At 46.4% G+C, this 26,090-nt stretch overlaps 1 protein-coding gene and 1 long non-coding RNA gene across 2 annotated transcripts in view; one reads left to right on the forward strand and one right to left on the reverse strand.

Moving 5' to 3' along the window:
- The window catches only part of LOC129380516 (uncharacterized), an 85,320-nt gene that overhangs the window by 10,360 nt on the left and 48,870 nt on the right, over window positions 1-26,090 (forward strand). The window lies entirely within an intron of this gene.
- The window catches only part of LOC126546315 (protein APCDD1-like), a 344,614-nt gene continuing 330,392 nt past the window's right edge, over window positions 11,869-26,090 (reverse strand). The window contains exon 6 of the mRNA XM_050194491.3: window positions 11,869-20,619. Coding sequence (XP_050050448.2) covers window positions 19,882-20,619 — 738 coding nt within the window. The 3' untranslated portion in view covers window positions 11,869-19,881. The remainder of the gene's footprint in view (window positions 20,620-26,090) is intronic.

Below are 26,090 nucleotides of genomic sequence, written 5' to 3' on the forward strand. Positions count from 1 at the left end.
AATTTAAAGTTTACGTATGCATGCAAGGCCGATTTCAACCATTTTGCAGGACACAAGTGCAAGCATGCACAAACCGTTTTTTAGCCGGCTATTGGGCAATCACCCGAGAAGATGATTTCCTCAAAACTGAAGTGGCCACGTGAGGCAAGAAAGCATTAGATTCCCGCAGAAAACTTGGATAGATTTACGAGACTGCCCTTTTATATTGGGGTGGTCAGAGGTGTCACATAAAATGAAATTTGTGGCTTAGATTTCCTTCATGCCCTAAGATGTTATCATCCTTCTCCACCAATCCTCCAGCCGGCTGTTAATTATTTCTACCTTTGCGTACTAATCTCCACCTAGCGGCTTTTAAATCTGAAACTGTAGTCGTGGCTCGAACTGACTGACTACCCTTAAAGAATGCCCTCAATGTCATCATCATCATCATCATCATCATCATCATCATCATCATCTCTTATGCCCACTGCAGGATGAAGGCATCTCCCTGCGATCTCCAATTATCCCTGTCCTGCGCCAACCGATTCCAGCTAGCGCCTGCGAATTTTTTAATTTCATCACCCCACCTAGTTTTCTGCCGTCCTCGACTGCATGTTCCCTTCTCTTGGCCCCCATTCTGTAACGCTAATGGTCCACCGGTTATCTAACCTACGCATTACATGACCTGCCCAGCTCCATTTCTTTCTCCTAATGTCAATTAGAATATCGGTTATCTCCGTTTCCTCTCTGGTCCACACCGCTCTCTTCCTGTCTCTTAACGTTACGCCTAACATACGCATGCCCCTATATACGCTTTTGCAAATATTGGGACGAGAAAGGACCACGAAACATTTAAAAAGCAGAGAACAATTGATGACAAGACAAAAACTTGCACCCAAGCAGGTAACCGCAAATGACGGCCTTATGCAAATGAAGATCTAGATGACGCATTTTTTATTATTTCTTTACCGGCGTCGAGAAGGCGTTCGCGTGACCCAACTTTATGGCTCCGCAAATTATTCAAAGTGCATTTTCGTTTCCGGTAACAGCATAAGAAATCGTACCGGCATTGCTCTTAAACGTAGTTATTATTGCGACTTGGATTGCCTGCAAATGTGGCCAAATACTTAAGTTATTGATATCGGAGCTCGTGTTCTAGAACAGTCTACAAACCAAATTTTTTGATCAAGCACATTTCCTCGCCGCTTCCAGATGACTGAAGTTTGTATTATATTGAAACCTGACGAAAAACAATAGAACAATTATAGACTGATTTCAATTCTGCCCGAGATTTTGAAACAAATGAAAAAAATGTATTTCATGAATGAGTGAGAAACGAAACAGGAAGTGCTTATTACATTAACTATTTTTGGTGCATTCGAAAACTAACTATATGCTTTTGCGACGCCTGTTACTCGAACCTCGACCGGCGTTACTACTGGATAGTATGGCGTTGTCGGCAGGCTGCAGGCGTCCGGTAGACCATGGCGACCAGGCAGGGGCGAGACGATTTCTAGTGTGAAACTTGCACTGTTTATTCCATGGTTGGTGAAGGATATATCAGAAGAGAATGAATGAATAAAAAATACATTGCGGGGCCGCTTAAGTAGGCCCGCTAAAATCGTTCATTATGAAATATAAAGACGCCAAATAAACGGACACATTCAAGAGTAGAGAACGGGACAGGGCGCCAGTTCTCTTCAAGTTCTCTTGGCGCCCATTCCCGTTCTCTTCTCTTGTGTTGTGTCCGTTTATTTGGCGTCTTTATATTTTATAACCAACTAGCCCAACAGGAAGTGCTTTTAAGCTAAAATCGTAGGCGGGATTTTGCCCACGTCAACGGCACGTCACATGTACTGAGTCCCGTCGGTGCTTGGCGGCTACTCCCTCTCTCCAGGCGACGTTGCATGTGCTTGCCTTCGCTGGCGGCAACCCGTGGGTCCTGCTTGGTTTGCGGAAAGGCTTCTCCCCTTGAGTCGCACAGTTCGCGGGAAGGGTTCCCCCCTTGAGTCGCACAGTTCGCGGAAAGGGTTCTCCCCTTGAGTCGCGCGCACACAGAAAGTGGCCCGAAATCACTGCGGGGCGCCCGCCAGACCGGCAACCTCTCGAGACAACTATAACAAATTATGGATCCATCCTCCGTTCCTATAAGGCAGGGTCTTTCGATCATCCTTTTTGCACGAAGTGTTACACGCCAGTCGTAACAATGCAGTCAAAATTTTTGTCGACCACTTCAAAGCCGTCAACAAAAATAACTGCGTGACGTTATCAAAAAAAAAAAAAGCTACAACATTGTGGACTTCGGTTAATAATCAGGCAGGTAAAAACCTTACCTTCAGTACCGCCGACAAAGAGCAAAAAGGGAACCACGACACCTTAAATTATTTTAGAACGTTGACAATAGATATGCAAGTTTTATTGACCGCTCAGATGACATTATCCTTTATTTCAGGACTGAAACCTAACTCAACTCATAGGTAAAACAAGCAAATTATTTGCACCCTTGAACACATGGAGCATAAACCATTTATTAATAAAAGTCTCAAGAACAAAGTCCATACAAAGTTCATTTCTCTCTTACGTGTTTAGTTATGGAACTCTGCGGTTCATGCTAAGCTATCTCGGGCCGTTGACCTCTTATCACACATGCGATTTCTCTGACCAGAACATAGAAACTCCTATCATACAATTCTATATTATTGTACGCGTTAATATACTGTTGTCTGATAACGGGTACTAGAACAGACTGTACTTATGTATAATATATGGAATAAATAACGAGAGAATAATGTGGGTTTAAATTCACTTGCCTATCACAATAACCAGATTTTGAATTACCTTATAAGCGGCACACGACGTTTATGACTCACCTTTATTGAAACGCTACCGCCTTTGCATCAAAAATATTCTTTCCTAAAAGAATTAGCGGACTGAACTACTTACACTTGCCCATACAGTACATGTAATAAACATCTTTAGGACTCCTAACACTCGTACTTGTGGTCGCCAAATGATGCGATATTTACTTCCAGAAGCACTGCGATTCGTATCGCAGTGAAGCGGTGTACCATATTTTCTTTCACGAATGTTGATTTTTTAATGGCATGCCTATTATAGTATGGGCACGTGACACACTGTCACTTAGGCGTCACTGGTATTAGGCGTACAAATAACTTTGCTTCATTAATTTCCGCTACTGCGTTGTCAACAGGATGGGAACATTTGTCAAGCTTTGAAGCGGCTTTTTATTTGAACCCCGTACCATCACCATTGTAATTTGTTTTTCGGATGTTAAAAATGCTTGACTTGACGTAATTTTAACCTTGTAAAATCTACACCCGCTGACAGTGCCCTCCTGTCAAAGTACTTCGGCTGCACAAATGTGGCTTGTGCTGTGGCTCTCACTACCAAATCTTCGAGAGCTTACAACTCCCCGTACTGCCCGAGCTTGAGAATTTTGGGTAGTTCCAATCTACCCACTGTGCCACAGCGGGCATTCCAGTTTGTTTAATGTCAGAAGTTGTGGGACGCGGATATATTTCATTATATTCTACGGTGGACGAGAAGAAGAAATGGTTCTTGAGAGCAGCGCCAGGTATGATGATGTGGGGACGTGGAATTGCGCTCCAGCACAGGCAAATTACTACTTGCGTGAGTATGGCTCCCCTTCTATAGCACTGAATAAATCCGACCAGATTTCTAAGCGAGTTTGTAAAAACATTGATAACCGCGCGCAAAATGTTGAGGACAGAAGTGGAAACCCCATTAGCATTCCGAAAAGAAAATTTTGGAAATGCACATCTGCAGTTCTCAACCACGACGCTATTTCGGAGTGGCTTATTTCGTTTACGGGCAACTTTTCGCATTTTGACAGGTCATATTTTGCTTGCTGTAACGTAACCTGTTCCAAGTTAATGTCTTACCGGAGACTTTGCCGTTGCGGACAACATTTTACGTGCAAGGTTTAGCAGCTAACCGGGGACAAACGATCTGAAAGAAAAGGGATACGCGACACGAGAATGGCACCAGCAGTAGTTTATTAGTAGTCGCCTTGCGTAAACTGGATAACTTTTTAATTATCATTCACCAGCTAATTAGTTTGATTTAATTATCTAACTTATTAAATACTTGCATGATTCCGCATGCTCGAATGTGAAATTGTGTGTCACATTTGAAAACATACTTTTGAAGTTTCCAGATCACTACCGTTTTCCACAGTAAATTCTTCCGCGATTCAAAGTTGCCCCGCAAAACGCTAACAAGAATGCGAAGTCGGCACCTGCGCGCACATCTTGCGCACGCGACAGCACTGCTCTGAAAAGCGGTTTCAAAGAATTAACCATACTAAGTCGAGCGCCTTTACAACGAATGCCTCTACAGCGAAGCGACCTGTATAACGAAGGGTTCATTATGTCCCGGCCGAATTTCTCTCTTTCACATCTATTGTGAATGCCTCTATACAACGAAGGCCAGAACAACGAATTTGCCTGTACAACTAAGGAATTTAGGCGTCCCCAATAGCTGATTTGTTGCTTTACAGCGAACGTCACGTATACCGGTGCCACCGTGCCCCCTGCGGACGCAACTGAGCTACGCTACGCGCTAGCGCTAACGGCAGTGCTAGCACGCATTTGACGAGCGTGCCGAAGACAGCAAGTGGTACAGTTCTGCTGCACTGCTCGAGAAATCATTCAGTTCGTACGCTGCTAGTAACACAGCAGTAAGTGCAACGGCCGACTGACGAATACGTCGTCAGCCGTAACCAGCTGACGAGGACGCGATGATGTAATCGTAACTGGCGACCGACGACGTCTTCAAGTCCACGTACAGCGGAAAGGATATGAATGTCAACGAAAGCAATAGTGATGAAGAGCCTGTAAACCAACCAAGAATTTTGAGGGCAGGGGAGGCGTTAGAGGAATTTTACGACGTGCACCTTTACCTTGCGTCGCTCCTGTGTTTCGTCGCGAAACAAACTGCAGTATAGCGCATTTCGTCAGACAATAAGTACACAAAAAGGACCAACTTATTTTACTAGGTCTTACTCGAATTCATCTTAAATAAAGGTTTTCTCATGTTGAACGTGCTTAGTCTTCTATATAGGCAACAGTATGACCTGCGATCTTTACAACGAAGTGACCCGCGTAGAGTGAAGGATTTCTGAGATCCCAAGCACTTCACTATGAAGGTGTTTGACTGTTAAATGGCTGACCTGACGGCCATGTAAAAGTGACAAGACCGGTGGTTTAAAGGCAGCAATCAATAATAATGCATTTTTTGTGCTTTATTCGTGCTCCTTATCGCCGCTCTAGGCCGGCGCGCACTGATATAGCTTGAAAAAGACAAAACTTTCGTCCACCCAAATGTAGCACGAAGCTACAAAGGAAACCCATACGGGTTCCTGGAAAGAAAAGCCTCGCAGTCTAAGAAAAATTCGTCCTGGTGCGGGATTTGAACCCAGCACTAACGCCTTTCTGGGACGGTCGCTTTACCACCTGAGCTAACCAGGAGGCTAGCAGATCGTAGCGTGATGGCGAATTAATCGACAACTCAAAGCACAGGGACACGGAATACGGCAAGTCAGTTCTGCAGAATCCCGCAAGGTGGACGAAGTATCATTAAATAGAAAAATTGTCATGCACCCGAATGTAGCACGAAGCTACAAAGGAAACTCATACGGGTTTTTTTCATTGAAACGCACGGGAGTGACCATATTCCCACGTATGTCAAGACTAGAGGACTTTCCTCTTCCAACTCAAATACTCAAATGATACAATCCAAAGAGTGGACTGGCCCAAATTCCAGTCTATTATGAAATAGCTCTGTCAGGGTAATTTACTACATAATTTGGAAGACACAATCAAGAGCACAGTAAAGCACAATACGCGTACTCTAAAGCACTCTTCGAAATTCACTGAATTTGATATAGAATTCGAGCGACTTCGAGCAATCCGGCGACGTGCCGAACGTAGATAGCGACGCACGAAGTCAATGGACGATCTACGGACTACTAGACGCCTACAAAAGAAGATACAGCGCCGGTTAGATAAACTGCAGTCACAACGCTGGACTACTTTCTGTGAATCGCTAGACCCTCGTAAGCCCCTATTGCACTTATGGAGGACGGTGCGAGGGCTTAGGACACCACCCGTAACGCGGTCTTTATTCAAGGCTCTGGCCCTCTGCCAACAGCAACGAGATAATGATGTCGCAGAAGACTTCTGTGCCAGATTATCCGGGCAACGCACTGCTTCCAACAACTTATCACACTCCGTCAGCTTCCCATCACCACGTGACCCGCGCATGGACCTGCCATTTTCCATTCATTAACTCAAGGCGGCGCTAGCTTTGTGCAGCCGTACGGCTTCACCAGGACCTGACGTAATTTCTTACAGAGCTCTGTGTCATCTGGGTGAGCGGACGAGGAGTGTTCTGCTTGAAATGTATCATGAATCCTGGCTAATTGGCACAATTCCCCCAAGCTGGAAGACTGGTCGCGTAGCTCCGCTACTGAAGCCTGGCAAGTCTCCGTTGGAGCTTTCATCGTATCGCCCGATTGCATTGGCGAGCTGTGTGGGTAAAGTCATGGGGAGGGTGATTCTCGGACGCCTGCAGTGGTACTTGGAATACCACAACGTCTACCCAGATGCCACGGCAGGCTTCCGACGTGGTCGCTCATTGATTGATAACGTCGTGGACCTGGTTATCTATGTTCAGCACCAAAAAGTATGCAAACGTCCCTGCGCTTCTTTGTTCCTTGACGTCAAAGGGGCGTACGACAATGTTACACATGAAGCCATCCTCACCGCTCTCGAAGAGGTAGGCCTCGGTGGTGGGATGTTTAGATGCATACATAGCTATCTCTCTATACGATCTTTCTTAGTGAGCACCGAGGGCGGCCACACTCCTTTACGTTACACCTACTGTGGCGTCCCCCAGGGTGGTGTACTGGGTCCTACGTTGTTTAAGCTCACGCTGATTTGTCTCCTTGATCACCTTCCAAACACAGTTAAATTATCGATGTGCGCGGACGACATATGCGTTCGGGCGTTCGGAGTGACACGCTTACAGCTGCGTGCAAGAAGGCTCCAAAGGCTCCAAGGCCTGGAGGCTTCATTGGATAAATGTGCACTTCTGGCATTTACGCCTGAGCCCATGACGCACTACAGGGTATTAAACAATGGGCAGATGATACCATTTGTGCGGTCTTACAAATTCTTGGGCGTCATAACTGACAGAGATATCTCATGGAGCCCCCACGTATTGTATATGAAGAAGCGGTTGACATGCATCTGTCACCTTCTCAAATTCTTCGATGGAAAGACCTGAGGAATGTCCGCAAGCGCTATGCTGAAACTATATAGGGTAGTTTCTTTCGACTTTTTGCGGTACAGCTTGCCAGTATTGACTAACGCAAGTAAAACAAGCCTACGTACTATTCAAAGCGTTCAGGCTGAGGAGCTCAGGATTTGTCTAGGTCTTCCTCGAAGTGCGTCAATGGCGGCTACTATTGCAATCGCCAGAGATCACCTCATCGAGACCCACATCCCAGTTGAAGCACTAAGAATGCATGTAAGGCATCTTGCCCGCACGCCTTGAGACCATTTAACTTCTTTACCTGCGGAGAGACCTACATTATTCGTTCTGCCGAACGGTATCCGCACATCGTGAGGCTATGCCATCTTGCCTCACACCTGCCGCGAGACCTTCGACTCCTCCTTGGTGCCTCATTGCACCAAAGATCAACCTGACGATATCTGGCGTGCAGAAAAAAGCAGATATGTCATCACCGGCTCTTAAACGGCTTACCTTACTCCTATTAAATGAGAAGTACTGGTATTACACCCAGATATACACTGACGGCTCCGTCCTGCCGAAGAGCTCTACCGCTGCTGTCGTCATTCCAGCAAAAGCCACCACTATCAAGTTGAAAACATCTCACTTGACAACGTCGACGGCAGCAGAAGTCGCAGCGCTTCGAGTCGCAGTACACTTTATTAATGAAGAACCAACACAAAAATGGTCAATTTTCTGCGACTCGAAGATGGCACTACAGTGTTTATTGTCAGCCTTACGGCGCGATCCGCATGAACAATTGCTACTTGAAATCACAGAAGCCGTACACCACCTGACTGAGAAAGGACACGAAATAATATTTCAGTGGCTAGCAAGTCACTGTGGTATCATCGACAATGAACGTGCCGATCAAGCTGCTCGTTTAGCTCATTCAAAAGACAACCGCCTTTCAATCCCGCTGATGCTGCAAGGATGCTCTGCCTACTTGCACGCCAATACACTACATCAGAGTGGCATGAACCTTATTTTATGCACGCCTGTTTATACACCCTGGATCCAACCTTAAGCCTCCGACTTCCACCAAGACTTCCCTGAAGAGACGCGACGCTTTTGTGTAGGCTATGGTTGGGCATCGCGTTCACCAATGCCTACGCGTTCCGCATAGGGATGGCCTACACCGCAGCATGTGGTGACTGCAGCGACGCGGAAATGATTCGTAATGTTCTTTGCCAGTGCCCGCAGTACAGTGTGCAGAGACAATCGCTTTCCGTCGTGCTGAACCAGTTGGACGAGCAGCCTCTGGCGGAAGGAAGAATTTTGTAACATCGACGCGACTTGACATCGCATCAGAAGGCCGAGCAAGCGCTACTGCACTTCTTGAGATCGACCGGCCTGTGTGAACGCCTTTGATCGGAGCACCTTTTCTGTTACCTGTTTCCTTTTTCTTCTTCTTTTTTGTCTATTTTTGTTCCTCTTTTTACTCCTCTCGCAGTTTGTCGTCTTTACAACCCCCATATCCCCCCCCCCATTGCAGGGTAGCTAACCAGAAACTCGCCTCTGGTTAACCTCCCTGCCTTTCCTCTCTCTCTCTCTCTCTCTCTCTTTCTAATACAGGTTTCTCAGAAAGAAAGCTTCGCAATTGAAGAGAGATTTGTCCTGGTCCAGGAGATAGCTTATAGCGTCCCGCAGCTGCTTGCTTGGAGCAGCAGCCAACAGCTATACCACCGCCTTGTCACTTTATCGCTGTCGCCAAGTCAGCTTTAGCTGTTTGGAACTGCTTTCGGGAGCGCTGCTGTCGCGTACGCGAGCAGTCCATCGAGCTGTCCATCGGTCTGTCTGTCCGTCCGTAATGCGTAACACGAAGCGCTCCATAAAGAAACAGAATAAATTCGACAGGGAAAACATCGGTGGTGGTGAGTTTCGAAGCAACGAACCCCCGCTCAGAAGTCTTACCCACTGGACTAAACAGCCACGCTTGCAGAAGGTGAACATATCTAAACCATATGAATGCCTTGTACCGGCAGAACAAAACAAATGTCAAAGGAGAACAGCTTCTATGAAGGCTTTGTTGAAAGATTTGGCGATGCTAGAATAAAAGCCATTACTAGGACCACATGTCGAGCCGACATAGAGCCTTGTAGACATCAGGAATATTCCGGGTTTGCCAGAATTTAATTCAGTTATAAAATATATTTATACAGCAATGGATGATATAAGCTGAAATATTTCGTTTACCTTCAGAATGTAAAGTTACCAAGCTAGGGCGATTGAAAAGACACGGGTAACGGTGATTTTAATAGCACGGAATTCAAGGCACTTGGACCACGTTATCTCTGTAAATTTTGTAGCTCTCGGCGCTAGTGAAAGGAAAACAAAGTTTGTCGACACGCGCTTGATCGTATGTTGTTACGGCGATGACAATGGCGCGATCTTCTATGCAGGTCCACGGTAGGTCTGGAGCGCGCGTCTCGTATACCAGACGCCGGACGCGCGTTCCCGATCGACCGTGTTAGGTGAAATACTACGCTTCTGACCCTTGGTCCATCTGAAAGCATCGTGCAATGCTGATTTGTGTGAAAGCCGTGAGAAAAGGCAGTGTTGCGTTCATACTCGCGAGAACGAGCCCAGCCGCTCCGATATGTACGCCTTTCTGCAATAGATCTGTCTGATAACGGATCTGCTGCGTTCTAAATCTCACCATATATACGCGTTCTTGCGATTATGTTTGGCACGTTAGTTTAGTGCTACGCTTTGCGAATATTCACCAGTCGAACATATTTAGTGAGACTGAACCGCAGAACCTGCGGCGTTAAGACCCATTCAAATCACTTTTGTAAAGTGATTATAATGGTTCTAAAAAAAAACAAAAAAAAACACGCATTAAAGACAATCGTTGCTTCATCATGGTCACCAAGTCCATACCCCTTATAGGTAACTTATGATGGAATTTCGCAGTGCACTTCGAAACAAGGAAGTAAAACAGAATTAACAGCTGCGAGCGCTGTAATGTGCATCTTTGTTACGTCCTTGTTTCAAATTGCACTGCCATATTCCATTATGACTAACCAACTAGCGCACCAGTACGCCTAAGGCAATTTATGCCGCTTGCTTGTAGTTTTTGAATGATAATATGCGTCCTAGAAAGCCACTTTCGAAGCAACTTTAGTAACTTCGAAGTCGCTGAAAGCTCGCCACTTCTTCTGCCATGTTATTAAAGAAAGTCTCCGGCCACTAAACAGAAAGAATTGTTGCTAAAGACAAAAGAAAGTCACTAAATATAGCGACAAAGTCGTTAAATTGGCAACACTGCGCGCGAGGCACGCGGGTGCGCGCTCACTTAGCACGCCTGTTCGCGCTTTGCGGCGCAACATTGAAACGCGTAAAAGCTAACTAGGAAAAAAAAAAGGCAGCGAGTTGGAAACTGTTGAATGCGATTTTTTCGAATACGGCGCACAATTTGATATTCGAGGCGAGTGAGTGAGTGAGTGAGTGACTGAAAGAACTTTATTCGGTCCAGAGAAGATGCACAGGAGACCCCGCGCCACCCGCCTAGTCCCACGTAGGGACCGGCAAGCCGAGCTTGACGGTCCGATTGCGCACTTACGCAAGTATTTTTTTAGTCTAGGTAAGTAATTTTGATTGTTGATTAGTTATAATCAATGATAACAGCAAAAAACGTATTCGGTTCGCGCAAGGTGGCTGCTAACAAAACACTGCTTGTCCCATTGTCGTATTTTGTATAGCCCTTTTTTTTTTAAAAATGAGCTTTGGCCCGCGTTAGCGCGGTGGCACACTGGATTAACGCGAACAGCACTCATAGTAGCAGATGCGCTGGGAGATTTACGTGGAACATAAAATCTGTACACATACAGACAAATGCTCAAATTGAAGGGTGATTTAGAAGTAACTGATTTCGTTAGTAAATTAAATGTTGTTAACGTGTGACATGCAGTAATCTTTATTTTAATTACTGAGCTCTAGGTAGAAGAAGTGACGTGACAGTGATTTAACGCATTCCTGAGACGTAATTTCACGTGCAATTATTAGAAAAAATAAATAAATAGAAGAGACGGAAGGAAATTGCGTTTGCTTCGTGTTTCCTTTTCCACCTGCCTCACGATTCCCACTTCAAGCAACCATCAGCTGTGTCTACTCTCAACTTTCCGTGAAGCAAGAGACTCTGAGAAGGTATACGTGTTTTTGTGTTGATGAAACTGGGTGCGGTTCAAAAGTTGCAGTAATAGCCGTTAATTTCGGTCTTGTTGGGTCCAAATGTAGTGATTTACGGGCCATTTGTACTGACCTCCATACTGTACAGGCGTTGTTACTCTCTAGAATTTACCTTCATATACACCCCTTCTTTTTTGTCGTCTGCTTCTTGCTGTCTTGCTTTTGGACGCATTACTGCTTTGTTTTTTTGACACCAAGTGCAATCAGTGTTAGTAAACTGACCGCATAAGTCGCTTTCTGAATTCCATTGCAATACAGACATGCATGCCGCGCCTATGTCCGGGTGCGGCGCTTCCAGAGGCGACCAGACAGCCTCGTCGCCGTGAAGGCGGCGCACCCGCAAAACAACGCTCCAAACAAGGCTCACTTTTCGGAAAACTCTCTTTATGGAAGCTTCGTTACACAGAAGAGTACATGGTGCCATATACATGCGCTGTGAAGTTGTCAACCTTGTGCTGCTGGTTGTTCCACGAGGCCTGCCGTTGAGGCAGCAGCAGGAGTATAGAAGCACTGACGTTTTGAGGCGCGCTACAAGACTCGACTGGGTGCTGATGTATAAGAGATAACTAAGTGCAACACACCGGAATTGTTCTGCGCAGCCGGGGCGTACCGTGCTGCCAGAGGAGCTGCAAGTTTGGAGCACCCGGACCAGCTCCTCCGCTTTGTGCTTAGGCAGGTGGATCTCATGGACATCGTCTGGCTATGATGATCCTATGACACCGTACACACACTACACGACGCGACTACTGGGCACAACGACTCGAGACACGTTTGTCGACTACGGGACGCGCAGCCCGAAAAAAGCGACAAGCGGCCACAGCCGACGGGACGAGAAGCAGCGCTGTTCAGATCGCTAACTGAATTACATTGCTCGCGCAGCGAATCTGCGCACCAGAGAATCGCGTCGTTCTGCTGTTGCAGCGGCTGTGCCTGCCACGAAGAACGGCGCCACAGCCAGCTTCGTGTGCACGCAAGTGGTCGGGCGGTTGCCGTTTGTCGCTTCTCGGGGCTCCGCATTTCAACACGCCGCACACCTTGGAAACGTAACATCTACAGCTCGAGTATTTTTGGACACGCACGAACACACACCGAGACGACAGCTAAGGGGAACGATAACACGCACCAAGGCGATGTTCGGGCCTCGTTTTGAAGTTGCTATACTTCAAGCGCGTGTGCCGTAATGAAAATAAAGCTGTGGAAAGAAAGTGAAGCATATTTGTTTTTTTTTTTTTTTTGCTTTTCGTCGCCAGAAATACGGAGCTAGCAGGATTACATATAAATCAGCGGTTGGAAGCCAGGAGAGGTGCTGCAATGCAGCGAAGCTTCCAGAGCCTTAATCCACAATTACTCTTAATGACTGCTAACACGATCACGAAAGCACTGCTGTATATAATCTTAGTTGTTTCCAGATTTAAAGCAGCGGCCAATGTGAACAAGGCTCCCGTGTGGGAGCCGAAACGTCTTGTTTTCTTTTAAGTCTTTATTTGGTCGGCGAAGTGCCCCGGGTTTTTTACCTTTTAACCGCGGCCAATGTTGTTCAAGAACATCAGAAAGTGATTCACATAACGTGACACCAATTAGATTAGAGAAAACGTGCATTTGGACATGTAAACGAACGAGCGTTGTAAACGTTTTGCTAGGTAGCGATAACGAATTGTTTCATTTAGCGATGCTTTTGGACACTGCTCGTTCTTGGTACAACTCAGACGGAGCTTAGCGATCAGTAAAACTTCTAATAGAACTCAAATTGTTTAAGCCCCGACTCTTTCGACTTATAATGCACGGGTAAACGTGCGTAACTTTACATAGACTACAGACTTTTGACGCCAGAGACCTACTTGGTAAAAGAGGCTTCAATTTTTCAAGCTGCTGTCGAATCTAGGTTGAGGCTAATTCAGCCTGTAACTCATTTGTTACTAAGCACAGCGTAACTGTAAATATGCTATAACTTCCTTTTTACGTTCACGACACATGTCACATCGCTCCACCAACATCAACACACTTTTCTCAGAATATGCGCATGACTGACCAACGAGTCATGGACAACACAAGTCACGACACACTTTCCCAAAACACGACACCAAATGTGCAAGCGTGGTCAGACGTGGACAGACGTGCGGATGAGCGCTTGTCTGCCCACCCGCAGCACAGACGAGCTTAAATGTGAGAGTGCGGACAACGCTAAGTTACGTGATGCCTCGGGAACCACCGGCGGACACAAGCTTGAAGCCTGGAACATAGGTGATTATCAGTATCGATATGAACGCTCCTTTTCTACCGAAGTACGGGATTAAGAATAAAAAGGGGGGGGGGGGGGGATGGGGTCAGTGGGGACACCAGGCGTCGCTATTCACGCATATTGAGAGGGGCAACCGGGACTTTTATGTCACGGTGGCCACTCTTCCTCCTAAGAGGCACTGCTATACATATATGTAATCAATAATAATAATAATAATAATAATAATAATAATAATAATAATAATAATAATAATAATAATAATATCTTCAGTCAGAAAAGAAAGAGTCATTCTAGATGTATAGAAGCCTGTCGCAAATATCAGAAGGAACGCATATAGAAAGTTACAAATCTGTTAGCACCTCACTCATCGCAGTCATGATTAATCAACTCTAGGGACACCAGTTCTGTCTGCAAAAGCAACGAAGCCTCACGACACGGTTAACCACTGCCACTCACTAGCGGCTAATACACCTGTTACACGGGCGACCTTAACCGCCGTTAACGGCAGGCGAAACTGCGGTTAGGCCGCTAACCACAGTTGACCACCAACCGAGCTTGGCAACCTCGGTTTTGCGTAATCGACGTTTCGGAAACTCAAAATGGCGGATTTTGTCGGCCGTAAAACCAACTCTACGACCGACTGCGACCAGTCTTTGCAGATTATTCCCCAAATTAGGCTAAATACTAACCCACACGTGCAAAACGCAGTCTTACACGTTAAAACTCTCAAATAGGACAATTGCTTTGCTGAAAAAATCATCTTTATACCACTGTAATCAAATGTCGAAGAAAAATCATTCAAAATTAAGCCTGTACGCAAGAGATCACGTGACGCGTCATCAGACCATTAACCGTGATCGGGATAGCCCGTGTAACTCTGGCGGACTACGGTTCGCGTTAACCACGGTTGAGCGAGTTAACCACGGTTAAGTTTAACCGCGGTTACGGTCGAATGATAGCACTCAGATATAATCGAGCGGGAAGCGTCGTTACTTTATGCCGGCTTACAACTTACCAAACTATAATTTCTACTATATGCTTGTTTAACCGTATACAGGCAGGAAACTGCTCGTCCGGCTTGCAAATAACGAATTTTTGTTTTTCAGAAAGGAAGGAAGCATTGTATAGTAAACGCTTCAAGAACTACGAGGGACTTTGTAAACTAACGGATATGTCGACTGCTCATGAAAACATTAAAGGACCCCTTAACACTTCTGGGCTTTTGGACGAAAGAAGAGCAGACGGCGGAGCACATATACAGTTCTCTAAGCATGGCGGCGTGCTCGTAAATTGAAAAATTAGATTGCGCGCGCTGTCCAGCAGCGGTGCCGATCTCATTGGTCGCTAGTGGTGATGTCAGAGCTGATGCCGTGACGTTTAACTTCAAGTTCGCTGCGAATGGACGCACAGCACACGAAACCGTCGTAGTGAAAGGCGCGCCACGAAACAAAACGAAATGGCAAAATACAAGAAACGCTGCCGTCACGCACAGCTGCGACCGAAGTCGCGTGGTTCCTGCTTGCGTCGAAGCTCTGCGAAAGAAAAAAAAAAAACATTAAACTTTTTTTTTATTATTTCTCTCTCCCTCTTTTTCTTCGGCAGTTTTCCGAATGTAAGCGCACGGCGAGCTTAGGATGAACGTTAGCGGGAGGGCGCGGATGTTGAGCGCAGTGCAGTTTTATTGCGGCGAACGACTGTAACTCTGCAATGGGAAGAAAAAGATTCGGGAGAATTTTAATTGAACAGGCGTTAGCAACTACGTTAATAACAGATATTTTACTTGATGAGGTTTAGGGGCCATTTAATGAGCAACGCTCTTGTATGTTAGCATTCAAACAGAGAGTCCATCTTATGTCTTTCACATTCTTTGTCTTCGTGAAAAAAGAAAAGAAACACTGCCACGCCTAACAAGAAGAGGCACAGATAGTTATCGTGCTTCTTCGTCCCCCTTCTGTCCGAATCGTTAACCGTTGCGCAGTTTGTTTTCTCGACACGAACGCTTGCCAACTAGCACAACTCACAGTCCCGCTTCATTCGAAATACTTGCGATGGAGGGCACAAAATGAAGTCATGCATGTCGTGACACAGAAAGCAGGAACACAGCACCAACTGATACGAATAACAAGGTGCTTACAATCTTTGCTGAGTGACTAAAAAAAAATACATATATATATATATATAGTGGTGACGAAAGAGGTATGAATTTCGTCATACGTTTCGTCAGGCTTCAAAATACAGTGTTCTTTAAGTCCAAGCGAAATGCTAGCAACAATTGCATTCTAAAAGGCCCTATAAAGCAAGCGTTCTAACTACACAGGAAGGTTATCGAGTCAGCGAAAAAAAAAAAAAAGAAACATGAACAAGAGGAAAACAGGGGCACCTGGTTTTCGTGTTAAAAGAAAAGGAAAGACACGAAGAGGGCTGCAGGTTCGCGCTGTGCGAACTCCCTGTGCTCAAAGATGCCGCTTTGCAAGGAGCGAGCGCACAGATTTCGGACCCAACGCAAACAATACGTCCCACAGCAGAGCGGGCCTCGCTGGGCCTTACACAGCTTTCCTACGAAGGGGGTCAACACATGGGCACAAAAGGACGCACGAACACACGCCTAATAGCTTGTCGCCAAATCAGCCAAATCGCTCGCATTTTCTTCACACTCAGTCTGTCTCTCAAGCAAGCCAAACAACATAACACTCACTACAACCGCGTTGGCCTGCAGTTGTTACAAAGCTTGCTACACACTACTGATATGAAGGTTGTCGATTTGCTACTGAGTACATTCTCTACGCACACAACATACAAGCATTTCCCTAGGCTGATGCACGTTGCTCGCGATCCTAGCGGTATACTTTGAGCTGGACATCGAAACGCCCACGTGAACGAAAGCTCTTCGTACGCCTTCTAGGCACGAGACGCACCTTAAGCTGCAGGTGGGCTCTGGGTTCGTGACAGGCTGGCGTATATGTGCCAAGCACCTGTAGACTATACGACGCGATGTTGAACTGGCCCACTACATTTTGTACAGGCTAAATAAACGGGGCTAGCTGGCCAGCATCCTGCGGGCACGTTCTATGTATACTTTGGGCTTGGCGTCTTACGTTCGACCGACGGAATCGGCGTAGCTCGCAATCAGAGGTTCGCGGCTCATTGGCAGCGAAGGCTGTCAAATATGTACACCTGATACTCGTGCTTGACAAGAGGACGCACCAGGAGATGCAGAACCGCGCTCGCTACCGCAACCCTGCAAAGTTAAATGGTGTAAGGCAAGGTTTACGGATATCACATGCTCGCACGCTGAACGTTGCTGGAGTCGAGGACGTGCTTTCACGTTCGCTTAACGGCCGTTCAGTGTTAGTTTCATCGGCTGGCTGCTGGACGTTTCTAACGTCTTCCATGTTTTGGATTTCGCTTGCGACCTATGCCATCCCACAAATGTGCACTCTCATGGCGAGTTGCAGCTATTCACGTTTCCCGCATGTTGCAGTATCAGAGCTCGTAATCTTTGTGGGTTCATGTGTCTTAGTGTAAAAGATTAGTTTTTTATTCTAGTAAACCTCGCATATGAACGTTTTGTTAAACACAAGTTTCATTTTCTTTATTTTTTTTTCTATCTCTGGCTGCCTGCTTCCGTGAAGCAATGAAAGTATTGACTGGCACAAATAAAAATGCAGGTGTGACAAATGCCATATTGTTCGTAGTCGTCTTGAGCTATCCGGAATAATTATTGTAGCGCGCTTAATTAGATGAATGTGGTTCAGGCCAATTAAATAAGATTTTTTAATATTATGTTGTGGATAAAAAATAACAAATGACGTCACTACGTCTTTGCGCGCCTGGATTGCACACATGTTCGCAGCAACTCAAAAGTATAGAAGTGTTTGATTCGCTTTCGGCGCCGACCAATATCGTTTTACTTGCGACCGTGAAGGCTTTCGTTCGTAACCAAGCTGCTAACTTCGCTCTCTGGCGTACGCTGAATGCTGGGACCGACCATTTCCTTCGAGTCTGCATGCGCGTTTTGTTCCTTGAGAGTAAACTGTTGAGACCATTACATTCATGACATGCAAACTTGTTGTGAAGTCCCTCCTTGGTACATCGCAGATTTTCTTCGCATACAAAAAAAGAAAAAAAGAATATGTAAACGATAACTTCATGAAAACAACTATATTGGATGATTCAGAAAGCGGTCTTTTAAGTTTCTCAAATACAGCTTTTGTACAAAATCGAAAAAAAAATATGTGCGTAATTGATCTCGAAATATTCTGAGTAACTCAAGAGAGCTGCGAACAGTGGGTCGTTAGTCAAACTTGTCTTCGACGCATCAATTTTCTTTTTAAAATGATCGGTTCTAGTTACTTGAAACACCTTGTTTGTGCATCTCTGGCGTGTGCACTGAGAACAGGGTTGCACACATGGGAGAAGAGGAACACCAGTCATTTATCCTAAATGATGAAACGACTTCCCAATGGTCAGGCTTGTGTTACATTGGTTGCATATAAATTTCAGCCAACGTAACGGAGTGTTATCAGAGTGCAGCAGTTCTGCACGGACCTTGCACACAACTGCTGGGCGAAATGGCTGTCGCGCGATGTTTACTTTTTATTCTTTTGCCTTTGTGCCGTTGAAAGTGATAAAATGGCGAAGAAAGCCACGCTAAACGGCTCCCTTGCTTTAACTACACCAACTTAAAAAAATAAAGTACTGTGGCTCAAGATCTTAGTGAAAGGTACCTGTCTGGGCTCACGCAATAGTAGTACGGTGCTCCAAATGGATAGAAAATGACTGCAAGGAATTATGGTTGGCAAAAGAGTAAGGTGAACAACGAGGCAATGGCGTTGGTATGTTCCAAGGTGGGAGACACGAAAGTTTGCACGCATTAAGGATGGCGTCTGGACACCAGAGAGTCATCTCATTGTAAGCTGACAAGCTTTAGCTTGTGGTCGCGCTTGAGGCTGCTACTCTTGTGCCATTTGTTGACCACCTATACCTGTCTTCACTTATTCTGTTAAGTAGCTACAGAGCTCTACCCTGCAAGTTGCCACGTTTGCATTTAAACGCATCTTGCAGGTTACAGATAGCTCGTTACCGAAATATGACTTGCTTAAAAAGCGGAGCAATTTGGTCATTTCTTCTTGCAAGTGTGCAACATTGTATTCGAATTGAGATATGCATTAAGGATTATACTTTTTCGGCATCAAACCATCATGTCTCTTCTCGTCGACGTGCTTCTTTCTCCAAATAACAGGAATGAGCAGCGCGCTCTGATAACTTGATCAACGAAATACAATTTCCTTTTCTGAAGACATGAGCAACCGCATGGTTTCCGATTTTGGCTATTATTGGCGCGATTTCTTTTTCTGTCGTCCAGGTGCAATGGAACCTCATGTTGTAAAATAATGACTGCGTAATTTTTCTTCCTTTAAAAGAAGTTTAATTGAATTTGTTTCATAGTTTACTAAAATGTGTTTCATGATTGTCAATAAAAGTAGGCATGTATAGACACAAATCTCTCGTTGAAGACTGTGTGACGTGTTAATACATGTCTCGAGCACCGAGCTTTAACTGTGGGTGATTTGCAGCCGTGGTTTCATGCTCCCATAGCGGACAGCAAGAGCGGAAGCACGCGCGCATCCTGCACTCCTGGAGGGGCCGGTGCTCTGAGGGGAAGCGCGTGACTTTGGGAGGGCCACGCGAACCTGCCAAGCGGGCACGATCCAAGCCCTCAGCACAGCAAGAACGTACGGCGCTCGTAAGAGTAAATTACGGACATCAAGTGGCAGTGCATTCGCATCCATGAACGACATCCAAGCACATGACAACTGTACTCATTTGCTGTTTGCCCTGTTTCTTTTTTTTTTCCTTTGGCGCGGGTGTTTTACTCGTCGACGGGACACGGTGGAGACAGGCGGGAACACGGAGGTGCGAGCACTCGTCGCGCGGCCGAGAGTCGCTCTACGATTCCAAACATTGTACTGGCTCAGTGCTCAATGCGAGGATAAAGCCTTCGACCCGTCTGCACCTCCGGTCCTTTCACCAACGACGGCCTCGTTCAGGGGGCTCCCTCGCCACCACTCGGGCCGGCGGAGCGCGCGCGCCCGAGAAACGTCCGTCGCCCCGCCGGTCGCATGGCCGCCCGCCGGTCAGTCCTGTGCGCCGGCCGCCGCGCCCAGCTGCAAGAGCATCGCGAGAAGCAGCGGCTTGACGGCGGCCCCTCCGGAGATGAGCGCCAGCGGCCGGCCGGCCAGCTCGTTGCTGGGCTCCGGCAGTGTGCGGCACTGCACCAGCGGGGCCTCGTAGGCCGTGGCGCGCCGGTCGGGCCGCGACACCTCGCCGTCCGTGTCGGCGTGGCCCAGGAAGAGGAGCGAGTTGGCGTCGATCTCGTTGTGCACGACCTCGTAGGCCATGCTGGGCACCGATACGCCCAGCAGGTGGCAGCCGCCCGTGACCGTCACGTCTTGCGTCCGGCGCAGCGACCAGCGGGAACCGCAGCGGCCTTCGTCCGCCGCCGAATTGAGGTTGGTGACGATGCCGCGGTGCTGAGGCGTGATCTGGGCCGACAGCGTGCGCAGGTTCACGTTGGTGGCGCCGCGGAGCAGCTGCGAAGGCCCCACGATCTCGTAGGTGCCCTGGCGGCTGAGCAGGAACCAGTGCTGTTTGCAGTTGGGATCTCGGTAGTATTGGAACCAGCCGCTCCACGAATGGTTCCCTGGCTGGAACAGAAGCCGACGCGCCAGGAACAGTCCCAGCGGCTGCACTTCGCAGCGTAGGCTGATCCACTCGCCGCTCAGGTGCGCGGGCAGCTTGGGCTTGGGCGGTAGCTGCGGCGGCGACAGCTCCGCCCCCTTGGCCACGAGGTGGCACACGTGGCAGCCGGCCGCCTGCGCACAAGCAAGCTCACTTTGCATATGCCTTCTCGTTGTAAGTGTTGTCCAAAACATGCACGGTGTACTCAGCTGGGCGGGTATTTCAATCAGTGGCTGACATTTCACAACAAATGACACTTCATTTGAAAGAAATGAACGTTAACGAATTGTTACATTTTATGACGACACACGCAGGTAAAGAGAGAGAGAGAGAGAGAGAAATGATAAATGGAAGGCAGGAAGGCCAAACAGGCTTGAGCCCATTTGGCTACCCTTCGCTGGGGAAAAGGGAGAAAAAAATTGAGGAAAGAGAGAATACACGCCGGTAAGAATACAGTGCACAGAGGGGGGAAAACATGATAATTATGATTATGACATGGTAGTGTGAGGATATGTTAATCATGACTAACAAGCGATCTCTATTCAAATTGCAACGAGTCAATACCTCTAGCCAAAAAGGTGCTGTTTGTCTTTCACATGCATCTGTAGGTGCGTAAGAAGCACCATGGCTTCACACAATTCAGTATAGTGTTACAGCGCTTTCAGTGCGTACTCATCCGAACTACTTCGCACGCTTTAGCCAGCTTATACGTAACATTTTCAACGTAGCTTATAATAAATGCCTTTTTGTTTATATGCGCTTTAATACTAATCAGTTGTTGCACTATATAGTGCGCCTGTACTGAACTCAATAAACTACAACTTCTAAATCACAGTCTACGGCTCAGAAGGTGTTTTTCTCCAACTTTAGACACATGCTTTTAGAGTTCGCATTTTCTCAACATTGTTACTGATCAGGCTCTTAAGTCCATGCGGTAGGAGTACAGGCGCAGCTGCTCAGCTACTGCGATGCAACTGAGTAAACACTCATCTGCTGCGATGCAACCTTACCATGCTGCCTTTGGCTAGAGGCATGGCTTTTATGCTTGCTCATTCCTCATTCAAATGCCTGACACGTGTATATGCGACTCGTGCAGGTGTGATGAAGTGATCGAAGAGTACCCGTATTTTCGTTTTTGTTACAATGTCCGGCAGCGCGTTCTTTTGAGTGTGTTAAGCCAGATAGATTCTAGACCATTTTTAGAGACGTATTCTTTGACCATGACCTCATTAGCATCGCGTGCATCGGTGCAATTCTGAAGCCGCCTGGGCACATAATTTCATTAGCAGATTTGATGGGCAACCCGCGTCTGTAAGCAGCTAGTCCCCGCCCCCCATCCCCCGCCCCCGCTCTCCCATAGTGATTGACTTGGCTGTAGCGCGTCAGTATACAAATGATGTTGGGTGTCGCCACAAAGGGTCTTAGACGAATTCTTTGGACTGCCGCATAATATATCCAATTAATGTAACGCCTAAAGAATAAGCTTCTATGACGAGGGCTTGCTCGACAAAGGCATTTACGTGATAAAGTACGCTTACGCATCGTCAGTGCGGTGCAGTCGAAACCTCTGCACAAGTGCTGTAGGGATTGCTTTTTACAATCGCGGGGCTCTTGAACAGTGACTTATTGATTGCAAGGTGTGCGCCATTGAGTTTATTATCAAGTTTACGCTGCTAACGCTCATGCGCTGTCACAACTGCTCGTGGCGGAAGACTTTCAGCAAATTCCCACGCATTGATTTACTTGTAGTTATCTTTTTTCTCCCCTGACTTTCACCAAAAATTCGCGAAAATACCGAAGCTTGTTGGCACATTTGAAGGAGGCATTAATGGCTTTGCTGCATATGCAAAGCATTGCTATGCTCGATGCACACTGCCTGGAAGCACGCAAACGCTGCCGGGGAGCGAAACCCCTGCTGCGGCCGAGACACCTCGACAGAGAACAGCTCCTTCCTGAGAGTCTGTCAGCAGCAGCGCGGGAGCCGAATGTACACGAGGAGAGCCTCTTCGGCGGTGCTTGCACCAACGATGGCCGACTTCTGAGCCAACCAGGCGCACGCCTTATGACGCTACGAGAAGACCCCAGAGTACCTCATGGCGTGTCGTAGGCCGAAACATGTGGGCACGATCGCGCGCGTAGGGGCGGACCCGCTCGCCAGCGCTCGAGCGTCCTCGGTTGATGCCGACACATGCGCAAGTGGCCAACTCCTTACTTGAGCCCACACCAATAGCCGCCAGTGGCTCTCGCAAGAATTGGTGCTTGCGAAAAAATAAAGAATCATGTTCTACGTCGTTAAAAGCAGTGAATGGCCTGATGACCTATACAGTAAAGGGTTGCTGAATTGTCTCGGTCATTTGGGGTTCGTAAAAGTGTACCTAAATCTAGATACAATGGCGATTCCGTATTTCGCCCCCATCGGAATGCTGCCGCTGCCGCAACCCAAACTGTGACCTCGTCCGCCGCAGCAAAATGCCCTGTGTAGGATGTGGGTTTGTCTTCCACCGGTAGTCGGTTCTTCATTTCCATTTACCTTATGATTTCTACATTTCAGGTCAAATAACCCTTAATTTTCCTTTTACTGTCCTTGGCTTCATATGGTTGTGACTAACGAAAATTGGGCCCATCTGCTCCCGTTCTCGTTCGTGTATTGAACCACTGCGGCGTGTACAACAAAAAAGAGGAAATCTAAATTGAGAGAAGGACGCGCGTGATGAGTCTAGCAGAGGCAACCGCTAAGCTGGTGGTCCGAAGGTAGCAAGCGGGCTTGAGTCACTTGCTGTAAAGACAGAGAGATAGGCTTTGTAGGAATTGGAGTCTATGTACGAGTGACGAAAGTAGAAGAGAAATTAGTGGCCGAACCATCGATCCCCGTTGGGAAAAGTCCGAAGAAAAAAATTCAAGCAATACCGCGACGGGAATTGATGGAACACGCATGAGATTGGTATTAACTGACCAGGCCAAATACCACGGAATATTTTGTTGCGTCACACAGGATAACTCTGCAGAAAGTTAGCGCACAGTTGAACGAATTTAGTTCACAACGGCAATAGAGATAAAACCTATAGGCCCAACACACCGGCTGGAACATCGTCAGTTGTAACTTGTATACAAGTGAACCACGAAATTGAGGTTTCAAGAACGAGCAGGAAGTACAGAACCGGATACAGGGACAACTGCAGAACGCTTATGTAAGCTTAAGGAGCATAAATATACCTGTTGCTATTATCGCACATTGTATGGAATTATCTAAGAACGAAAACAAACCATTACGCATAGCCCTTCTGGATATTGTTGGAGCATACCAAAACGTAAGCATGGGTAATTTTGTGAAATAGCCATAGAGATGGAAGCCTGAAAAAAAGACAGTGTATAGTGTTACTAAATTAAATATATTGTGGGATAATAAAGCTCGCATAACACGGGAAGGACTAATTGCGCGAAAGTAGATATCGCGGAAGGGCCTGCACCAGGGTTGCCAGTTATCACCGCTTCTCTTTATGAGATACATGACAGTCACCGAAAGGAGGTAAGATGTATATAAGTTGGGTTAAAATGTTTCATTTAAACTAAACTGTGCTGCGATGGCGCAGCGTCTATCGGGTATACTCTAAGCAGATGACATTGTTTTGTTTGCGGGTAAACAGAGAGATATCCAGGTTCTAGGCGACACTTGTGGCAGGGAGGGCGAACCTCTAATCATGTAACCGATGAGTATTTATTTTCTCTTGAAAGAATTGAAGGAGCGTTTTTGCAAGCCAGAAATGCCCATAAAGCTGTTTTCCGAAAAAAAAAAAAAACTGCATCGCATGCTTGTTGCTTTATGAGCGAAAATTGGCGCGTATGATTATACTTTCAACAGTTCCAGAAGTACTGTTCTTTCCCAATGCTTTTCATCAATGTATGATGTACCATGACTTCTGTAATTAGAGCTTGCTATCTCACATTCGAATATATTTATAACGACAGTTGCCCCATGATTCCCTTGTTTCAGTTCGCACATATTTGTCAAAAACTGCACGCTTGGACCATCATCATAAAGTGAACATTCCATCCCACTTTTTCCTCGTTTCATCCAAAAACATGCCAGGAATGGAATCACCTACCGGATCCACTAGTCTGTATGCTAAAGCCGATCACTCCCGTAAGGCACTTACAAACGTTATCTAGTATACCTTCATTTAAATATATTGGCACGTGTACAGCAGTTCTGTTTTCTTCTCACCAGTAGTGTTCATAAGTTATTTCCATTGTACTATACCTACTTAATATATAACAAGTACGCTTCGTATTATGTTTTATTTCCTCTCAATATGAGCTTATAGTCTCACTCTAACGTTCACTATGTATAATACGCATTTATACTTCGTCTGTGTTATTATTATATGCTTATTGTGTCCCACTAACTTGCGTTATTTTCACATTGGGCTATGCAATGTTAACTGATTATTGTGTTTCTTTGTATAGTTATCTGTATCTATTAACCCCTCCCATCTGTAATGCTTCATATAAGCCCTGAGGGTACTATAAATAAATAAATAAATAAATAAATAAATAAATAAATAAATAAATAAATAAATAAATAAATAAATCCCTGCTGAATGGGAATCGTCCGTAGTAATACCAATGTTAAAGCCCGGGCGCCCTGCAAGACACCTGAAGTCCTACCGGCCAATATTCCTAACTTCAAATATCATGAAATAAATGGAGCGAATATTCCTGTTTCGCTTAGATGTCAGGCTAGAGGAGCAAAATATTTTCCCTGATGTCATGAGTGCCTTTCGTCGTCGCCATTAAGGTCTGAACAGCATTTCAAACCTTGTCTCGACGCTTGAATTTTCTAGAGGAAACAAGCACTCTGCCCACATGTTCTTCCTAGACATACAGCAAGCTTTCGACTCGGTTCCACATAAGGCGATTATTTTCGCTCTTGGAAACGCAGAAATTTCGGGTCGTCTGCTCCGCTTTGTGCATAATTTTCTATCGGAGCGCCGGATGAAAGTGCGTGTCGGAGGAATAACAAGTGAATCCCGCACTGTGAAGTGCGGTGTCCCACAAGGCAGCGTGTTATCGCCGCTTCTGTTTAACAACGTACTCGCCGCGCTTCCAAGTCACTTGCCTCGTGACAGTGACTTCCCTGGGGGCATAGCTATTTATGCATATGATATTGCTCTGTAGATAAGCGGCCCTTTGCGCCTTGGTCGGCAGCTACGTGCAAGCTTGCAAAGAGCTGTGAACGCAACTGCGGAGTACTTGGCGGAAGTTGGCCTGCGAATATCCCCTGCTAAGTCGGCTGGAATAGCATATCCTAAGCGACGCGCTCGTCGAACAATGAACCGACTGTTCTTTGACGAGACGCCGATAACCTGGGTGTGACAACACCGTCATTTGGGCTTAATTGTGGATGACCGCATCTTTTGGCGTCCTGTCGTTAAATTTGTACGATACAAATCACAATCCCCCCTTAAGAGGTGCCGGCTGCGATCAGACAACGGTTTGCAAGTGTACCAGTCATCTGTACCCTCAGGCATCACGTATGCGTTACCAGTCTTGAATGAGCCACCTAGTTTGATGGCCCAACTGGAACGAGATCATTGCGTTGCCCTCC

The sequence above is a fragment of the Dermacentor andersoni genome, chromosome 1, assembly GCF_023375885.2.
Source record: "Dermacentor andersoni chromosome 1, qqDerAnde1_hic_scaffold, whole genome shotgun sequence".
Classification (NCBI taxonomy): Eukaryota; Metazoa; Arthropoda; class Arachnida; order Ixodida; family Ixodidae; genus Dermacentor; species Dermacentor andersoni.